Source organism: Dendrobium catenatum, unplaced genomic scaffold, assembly GCF_001605985.2.
Source record: "Dendrobium catenatum unplaced genomic scaffold, ASM160598v2 fragScaff_scaffold_793, whole genome shotgun sequence".
NCBI classification, from domain to species: Eukaryota; Viridiplantae; Streptophyta; class Magnoliopsida; order Asparagales; family Orchidaceae; genus Dendrobium; species Dendrobium catenatum.
The window spans coordinates 783,008-792,531 of record NW_021319255.1 but is presented as its reverse complement, the minus strand read 5'-3'; the positions used below and the strand labels follow the sequence as shown (position 1 = coordinate 792,531).

Below are 9,524 nucleotides of genomic sequence, written 5' to 3'. Positions count from 1 at the left end.
AGTACCGTTCTTAGGCCAGTGAAAACTCAAATCTAACTAGCATGCAACCACACCAATTTATACGGGCCAACACTTAAAATTTTCACTGTTTGCCAAGAATTCGAATAAGGACTTAGGCTTTGCCAAGCCGGGTGGATATTTGAATTTTTTTAGATAAAACAATTCTCATGGTGGTACGTACAATTAAGGAGCTAGCATATATATCTATCTTTCAGTTAGCAAGGATATAAATATCCGCCACCTCTCACGTCCCTTCCCATCAACTTTACCTTTAATCCTTCTTCATCACTCCAACCATTCCTTAAACTTTGCTCCTCCTCCCTGCGCTCAGAAACCACAATGAGCATCTCCGTCAATGGGCACTCCACCGTGCCTCCCGGCTTCCGCTTCCACCCCACAGAGGAAGAGCTCCTCGCCTATTACCTTCGGAAGAAGATAGCATCAGAGAACATAGATCTCGACGTTATCCGCGACGTTGATCTCAATAAGCTCGAACCATGGGACATCCAAGGTACAAATCCATACTTATATACCTTTTATGTCTTAATTAATGAGATCATGAAGATTAATTTTTTGGTTTAATTTTGTAGAGAAGTGTAGAATTGGATCGACGCCACAGAATGACTGGTATTTCTTTAGTCACAATGACAAGAAGTACCCGACTGGAACGAGAACTAACAGGGCTACGGCAGCTGGGTTTTGGAAGGCTACAGGTAGAGATAAAGTTATTTGTAGCAGCTTTAAGAGAATTGGAATGAGGAAGACGCTGGTTTTTTACAAGGGTAGGGCGCCTCATGGCCAGAAATCTGATTGGATCATGCATGAGTATCGCCTTGATCAGCTTTATGATTATCACTCGCAATCCTCCTATGTATGGCTCATTACTTTCGTTTACAATAACTTTATAAAATATTAAATAATTATCTCAAGTAAAATATTAATCATTTTAGATTTGAAATATGATTTAGGTTTCATTAATGAAGGCTTTCTTATTGCTTCTTAAAGAAGCTTTTTAGTTCAAATATTTTAATTGTTGAACTACTAATCTCCTTTAAGAAGCAGTAGAAAAACCGTCCTAAAAGAATTCTTATTCTTCACTCATTGATGTATGGCTGGGTTTTGGAAGGCTACAGGTAGAGATAAAGTTATTTGTAGCAGCTTTAAGAGAATTGGAATGAGGAAGACGCTGGTTTTTTACAAGGGTAGGGCGCCTCATGGCCAGAAATCTGATTGGATCATGCATGAGTATCGCCTTGATCAGCTTTATGATTCTCACTCGCAATCCTGCTATGTATGGCTCATTACTTTCGTTTATTTGAAATGTGATTTAGGTTTCATTAATGAAGGCTTTTTTATTGCTTCTTAAAGCAGCTTTTTAGTTCAAATATTTTAATTATTGAACTACGAATCTGCTTTAAGAAGCAGTAGAAAAACCGTCCTAAATGAAATCTTATTCTTCACTCATTGATGTATGCTTTTTTAATTTTTTTTTATTTCATTATTCTAATCATTGAAGTATGTTCGTATATTCATATTCACAATGAAATGATTAGTTTTTAATTAATGGTTGGAATTAGGTCTGAGAGAGGTTTATAGTAATTAGACTATAATATAATATAACAAATTAAAAATTTTGTATTTTGATTGTGTCTAGAACTTTAAGAACACCCGACCCATTTGTTTTTTAAATAGAAATTTAATGAAATTTAGAGAACATATTTTCCTATTAAAAAAGAGGATACTTTAAGGGAAAAAAGAAACTATCTCAACATATAAAATATAATTTCTTAATAATAATTCTTATCTTTGAGAGACTATTACCATAAGCTGGATTAATCCAAATAATTATTTTTCTGATACAGGGTCCGAACATGGTGGCCGAAAACCAGCTTGCCCAAGAGGAAGGATGGGTTATATGCCGAGTCTTCAAGAAGAAAAGCCTGCAAAAGCTCAGCGTTGACCAAGCCACCTGCTCGCATTTGACCAACGACTCCAAACCGCATTCCAGTAGCGACAGCTCTCTCGACCAAATCTTTCACTACATGACCGCCAAATCCGACGGCGAAAACCAGGCCGGCGGACAACACCCCGGACATCTCCGGCCGTTCGATACCCTTCTCAGCCGAGCCACTACCCTCATGCACGAACGATTCACGAAACTTCCGGCTCTCGACAGCCCGGCCACTCCGGCGATGGCAGGCGGCGAGGTTCATCCCGTTCAAGGAACCGGAACCGACGTGGAGTTGTCGGTCTATAACTCGCGGGAGGCCGGATTCGGTGACTGGGCAGTAATCGACCGGCTCGTGGCATATGACCTGGACGCCTACCCTTTCTTCCCTTCGACGAGCCGTTTTCTTGGACACGGCGGCAGCGGCGGCGGCGGCGGAGTAGAGGACGACGGTGATCTATGGAGCTTGACCAGGTCAACAACCTTTTCAGGATCAGGCCATGTCAGCTACGTTTCTCCCGACAAGTAACGGATCATCGGATGAGAGGCCAACTTCTAGTTACGGAGAATTATCGTTGTAATTAAATAATTATAATATTTATAAATAATATTTTGTTGCTTCGTATGGCATTTGATGGGCAAATTATTACATGGGGTCATCGGATGTGGAGAATACGTTCGGACATCCAATAAAAATTTGTCACATCACCTGCATTTTTGACTGCTCTTTAGGTGCGTTTTGACTGTGCTTTACTTATTCTTTTGACTGCGCTATTGACTGCGCTTTGCCTGTACTTTACCTGCACTTTACATGCGCTTTTCTTGCGCGCTTAATTTAAAATAATATTTTATTAATTAATATATGAACATATATCCGTGTTCGGTGATCGGATATGTAATAATTTGCCCATTTTATGAGCAGCAGATCGGAGGGAAAACCGGAAAACGACGTATTTGTCTTATTCTCCTGCTTTAGTTGACATTTATATACGATCAAAGGATAATTTGTATTGAAATAAGAATTGATACGTCATCATAAAATTATCTTGATTGGGCACGAATCTCGAGGCAAAATGAGTTCGGAAACTTCAAAAATTAATTTTGGGAGCACCCAAACTCCGATTTCAGCGAGCTTACAGTCAAACTGAGCGTCTCGAAAATACGAACCCAACAACACCAAGATCAACCCAATCCGAGCCCAAATGAGTCCAAATCAAGGGCTCAAAGCGCTGTGGGAAGGTTCAAAACACAATTTGAGTTATCAAACGGTCTCTGATTTTGGCGAGCTTATACATGAATCGAACGGCTCGACGAGACGAATCCAACGAGCCTAAGATCGCCGAATTCCAACATCATTAAGGCCTTCAAATGCCCAACGAACGGTGCATGATCAAAGGATTCAATATCGGCCGTCCATTCAAAACACTCCCAATTCGCCCCTGATCTCACGCCTATTTACGGACTATGCCACTCCAGAAAAACTATAAATAGAGCCCTCATCCTACACCAAGGGGACTCAAGTGATGAGAGAGAAGAAGAAGAGGAGAAAGGGGAAAAGGAGATTCCTCACCTCCTCGACCACCGCCGGAGCTCTTCCTGCCGCCTGAAGACGCCGGAACTCTGCCGGATTTTCAGGAAACGCAGGAATTCTGCACAACTTCCACGTGATGATGAAATCCTTTCCAATTAACTACAGAGTTCCCTCTTAACGCCAAAGCTCCGCCCAAGTGAAGCTGGATTTCTCCTCTGCCACCAACAGACGTCGGACTTCTTCCCGACTTCGAACCTTCACTCTCCGCCAAGTTTTTACCCGACACCGGACTTCTGCCAGATATCGGACTCATCTAGAAGTCTATGCGAAGATGGATTTCTTTCTATGTTTGTACTTCTACCTGACATACTAGTGGATTCATTCAAACTGGGCTAGGCCCCGTGGTTTTTCCCCCTTTTCAGGGGTTTTCCACGTAAAAATCTTGGTGTCTCATAAATTTTAGACCCTCTCTCTCTTATCTGATTGTGTGCCGGATTTTCGTACAACGCTAAGTCGATAAACTTTATATTTTTCTACCGCCGCGAATACTCCTGGACGCAGCAAGAATATTATTATATATTTAAATGTGATATGAGGAATTAATTGCCAATGAATGTGCTAATTAAAATACAAATATTTAATTATGAAAGAGTTTATATTATTATTGATATAAGTAGTTTATATGAAATTTTATAGGCATTATATATGATATTGGAATGCTTACAATGTTTGTTGAGTTCATTAAGAGTCTGTTTGGCAAGACTCCAATATTTTATAAAATTGATTGTGAAGTTAATACGAAGAAAACAACTTTTCTATTATTAGGGGTATAAACAGGAAGAGTTCAAGGTGTGTGTTGCCCATACTAAAATGTTTATTTTTATTTTACCCAACTTTAATAAATACATATGCCCAAATTCTAAAATATAAATTCATTTTCTATTTCACATATAAGATTTTGTATTTCACAATTTTATTTTTCCTAATCTCAAAAAAGAAGCTACTTCCGCCATTGACTACTATGATGATAGAAAGAAGCTTTCTGCAACAAAAACTTCTAATAATCAATTGGAAAATAAATTTGTAATTATTATATGAAAAACAAAACAGTAAAATGATGTCTCAAATAGGAACAATTATTACGTCCTCCGACCGGATGCAGAGGAACATCCGGTTGTAGGCAAAAACGAGCCTATACCGAGGTGTACCGAGTTTTTTCAGTATAGGCGCATTTTTGCCTACAACCGGATGCTTCTTGCATTCGGTCAACCGAACCAAATTCCCTCAAATAGACCCTAAGATTATCAAGTATCATCAAAACTATCTATATCTATTTATTTATATCTCACTCAAACAATTCTTGTTATTATATTCTATAATTAAATGTGCTAAATGATATTGTAGGCATATTTGGGCTTGTGCATAAGAACACAGAGAAGCATTGATTTTCTTATTGCTTCTTAAAACAATTATTTAGTATGAAAGTTTTAGTTTTTATACTAAAAATTTACTTTAAGAAGTAGTAAAAAAATCTCAAACCAAGGCTAAAGCTTCATTTGTAATGACTTTATTATTGCTTTTTAAGCAGCTTTCTATTATAAAAACTTAAATTTTTATACGAGAAAGCTACTTAAGAAGCAGTAATAAAATTGTCCCAAACGAAGTCTAAGTCTCAAGTAAGATCACATGAATAATTATACATAAACAACAAATAAAAATACTTGCTTGTAAGATGAGATGGCGTTATCATATAATTCTCTTACCTTCCATATCTTTCTTCCCATTAATGTTGTTAAGGAGGAAATGGAAGCCCTTTATGAGTGGTGGGGTGTGCTTTGTTTACTAAAATGTTAAAGATTATAGACTCCTACCTTTGAGCTCGATGGCTATCGTTTTCTCTATTGTCGCCTTGTCGATTATGGAAGAGAAAGATAGAGAGAAAAAGAGAAAAAAGAGGGAGAAAAAAAGGCAATGAGGTGAGGCATCGAAATGTGAAGGTTGGCTCCGAAAAGAAGGCACATAACGCAAGTAGTTTGTACTTGCTGCTGTCTTTACGATAAGTCCTGGAGTAGGAGAAGGGCAGGCTATTATTAGTAAAAATAATTATATTAGAATATTTTGATATAATTTAGAACGAATTTAAATTTTATTTAATATTATTCATTTGAATGTCTATCAGTTAAATGTATTTTTACTTAGACTACACAAATACAATTTATTTCTCCTAGGTACATATATTGCATTATTACGTCAACTACATCATATTTAAATAATTTTAATATTTATTATATCATACCATTTTAACTTTTGAATCTTTATATAACCTCCTATTTTTTTAATTGAAACTTTTATCCCATTTTCTTAAACCCTCCTAAGAACTTATTTGAAAACTTTGCTTTATTTTAAAACAATACAGACTCAAAAATAAATCGATGCAGATTTTCCATGAAAATTTATTAAAAAAATGATATTTTTTTTAGACTTTAGAGCAGTCTTTTTTAGTAAGTAGAAGGTGAACTCTTCAGATATATCCACAATTTCATTTAAGTTTTCTTATGTAAAATTATTTATCTAATGAGTGTTTGCAACGGTTTATGATCAGCATAATATCTATTGTTATAATTCTTACGGGTCAAAAATTTTTTAAACATCGAACAAATTCAATTTAATTTAAGCCAAAAGATAATAATAAGTGGAATAGAGCAGCAATTTAATCAATTATAATCTAAGCTAAGGATAATGCAATTGTAGTTGGTGTAACAATTGCTGTGTACTTTGTGTATCTATTAGGCCTTTGTGGAGCGCTGTGCTGCTAAACTCTCTTTATCTTGGGGCAAATAGAAATTTAACCTTGGGTGTGTTGCAACACTGATGATGTACTAGACCTATGATGCATTACTTCCATACAATCATGAGTTTTGCCGACAATTTCATTTTATTTTCTAACGGTGCTATTAAGAATGTTAAAATTTTAATGAATTATCTTTCTAATTTTAATGATTGTAGTGGCCTTGCTTTTAGTAAAGATAAGACCGAGTACTTTTATTGTTGGTAAATCGGTTAACCAGAGCAGAATTCAAGCTATTCAAAGAGCTTGTGGTTTTCAAGAAAAGAGGGAGAAAAAAAGGCAATGAGGTGAGGCATCGAAATGTGAAGGTTGGCTCCGAAAAGAAGGCACAAAACGCAGGTAGTTCATACTTGCTGTTGTCTTCACAATAAGTCCTCGAGTAGGAGAAGGGCAGGCTATTATTAGTAAAAATAATTATATTAAAATAATTATGTACTTATGCTAAACTCTCTTAGCTTGGGGCAAATAGAAATTTAACCTTGGGAGTGTTGCAGCACTGATGATGTACTGGAGCTATGATGCATTACTTACATACAATAATGCATTATGTTAAATTTCATTTATATATGTTGAATATATCAATATTTCATATTCATAGTGTAATGCCCCAAGATCAAATTCTGAACCAATAAGAACTTTCATGAATCCACCAATATAAATGGATACAATGAAAGCAATTAAAATTATAAATATCAAAATATAAAATTATATTAATTGCTCAAAATTCATATACAATTGTCAAGAGTTAAATCCATTCTTTCATCCGTCTATCTTTTAACTCTTAGTAGAAAAAAAATAAAATTGAATCTCAAATCAATCCTCACTTCACTGGATCCTTACCCTTCCTGAAAAATATGTAAAATCACAAAATGAGCCGGGCTCAGTAGGTTACCAAAACTTATAATTGAAATCAATTCAATATAATATGAACAATATACATATAATCATGAATATGAACATATGACTATAAAAGAATGTAATAATCAATAAAATAATTACAAATTATATGATCAATAAAACTAGAGCAGTGATCAGTAATCAAGTGAACACATATAAGAGGTCAGTAAACTATATCATTTGTATACTCTTTTGTTAAGAGCAGTTATATTTATCTCGATTCAAAAATATGTATATCTATGATAGTTAAATGCATGTCATATAGTGTCAATGACATGCATGTATATCATGTAAATCATGTGATTCATATATATATCAAATGTCTTTGTATCAATTCTATCAATCTTATCAAATACTTGCATCAGTCATAACTTATATATATAGAATTTATCATATATATTCCTATGATATGCATATACAAGTACTGTAAGAAAAAAATGTATCAAGATATTTGTGGTATTTTTCCAATATCCAGTCCTATAGGCTAATGATATAGGAACTAGTCTCAAACACAAGTCATTTACCTATAGGCTAATGATATAGGAACTAGTCTCAAATACAAGTCATTTAGCTCAGATGACTTTCATATCAGAAGTCATCTCTTTCTACTTGTCGGTGTATCATATCATATTAATATGTCTCACTATGCATCCCTTTTTATATTATTAAGTGAGAGAAGAAAAGAGGATGATACCTTCATGCAACATCTGTGATACCTAGATAATTTGTATAAGCTGAAGCAATGAAATATACCAAGAGAAAATAGCAATGGGAAGGAAATAATTAATATATATTCAGATCATTTCATTTATTTATATTGTTGAAATAAAAGTGCTTTTATATGGTAGAATAGAATAGCTATGTGTAATGGTTGCTGAGGATTTGTGGTTGTGATTAAAAAGTGGGTTTTGCATGAATGTTGGAAGATAGAGAGGTAAACAAAGGTGGCTGAGTACAACAATTATTACAGAAAAATCATTAATTACTGACGGAATTTTATGATGGAAATTGATTAATTTTGGGAGGTTTTGTAATTTATCGGCGTTTTTCCTGCAGAAATTTTTTCGCCGGTAAAACTACCATAGGAAAAATGTTCCGGCAGAAAAAAGCCGCCGGAAAAATGTTCCGGCAGAAAAAAGCCGCCCGAAAAATCCATCGGTAATACACGATTTTCCTGTAGGAAACTCTTGTCTCAATGAACATGTGTATTCACAACTTATTTGTTTATACTTGTTAAAATAAATTTTTATTCAATTAAAGACTCACAGCCTATTCATTAATTCGATTGATAAGACTTATTTGGTTAACCCATAAATGCTAGTTATTATTGCTTGTTAATAGGCTCATCTAGTTAGCTAATAAGCTATCTGGTACCATTGCAAATTAAATCGACCAAATAAATTGTTTGACAATAGTTTAAGATTCATAATTTCTACTAAATTGGAGCCAAGCATAGATCAAGCTCAAATAATTATAATTTAAATAAAACGACATTAAAACTATCAAAAAAATTCAAACAAAGATTTAGCTTGAAATCAAGCTAAGTTTTAGCCAAAGGGCATGAGCTCAAACAAGCCCATGCTCGGCACAATTCAATTCATTTGTAGCCCAAGGAATCAATATAATCATAAGATAAAAGACATCATCATCATTAATTAGTCACCATCCTATAAGTGAACTGAGCCGGCTCGAGCTCAGCTCGTTTATGGGCTCGCAAGTCGAGTTTATCGATCTCACGAGTCAAGTTCGAGCTTGACGAGGCTCGGCTTTTGAGCTCGTGAGCCGGCTCAAATAATTATTAATATTTTTTAAATAAATTTTTATTTATTTATTAAATTTACATATTTAAAACTAATAATAATAATAATAATTGTTTAAAATATTTAATAATATAAAAATAAATTAATATTTCGCATTTCTGTTCCTTTTTAAATTTAATTACTTTCATGTTCCTACTCCTAAAATATTTAGCAACTTTGCTTCTTTCAAAAATTTCCCTGCTCTTATATAACTATATTTATATAATTAAAATCATAAAAGTTATAAAAAAAATATTATAACTGCGATGGCGAGTCACAATCACGAAGCATCCCTATCAGATGTTATCACGAAGTTTTCTGGTAACGCATAATGATTAATTTACGTACGATCTTGATTAGAACATTTAACCTAACATGCGACAATTTACAACTAAAATTATTAACGCTTTAACTTGTCCCTAAAAACAGAAACGCTTTAACTCTTTTTCAGCACTTGCGTATATATATTCAATTGAAAAATTAAGCACGACAGTCTAATTT

The 9,524-nt window shown here is 34.5% G+C and overlaps 1 protein-coding gene across 1 annotated transcript; it reads left to right on the top strand.

The window, feature by feature from the left end:
* The first annotated feature begins 210 nt into the window (after positions 1–210).
* LOC110116691 (NAC domain-containing protein 76-like) lies at positions 211–2,568 on the top strand. Its single transcript, XM_028696630.1, has 4 exons — positions 211–511; positions 591–731; positions 1,146–1,291; positions 1,863–2,568. Exons 1-4 carry the CDS (start codon positions 340–342, stop codon positions 2,475–2,477), a joined length of 1,074 nt encoding a protein of 357 aa, XP_028552463.1. The 5' UTR covers positions 211–339; the 3' UTR covers positions 2,478–2,568.
* The last annotated feature ends 6,956 nt before the right edge of the window (positions 2,569–9,524 follow it).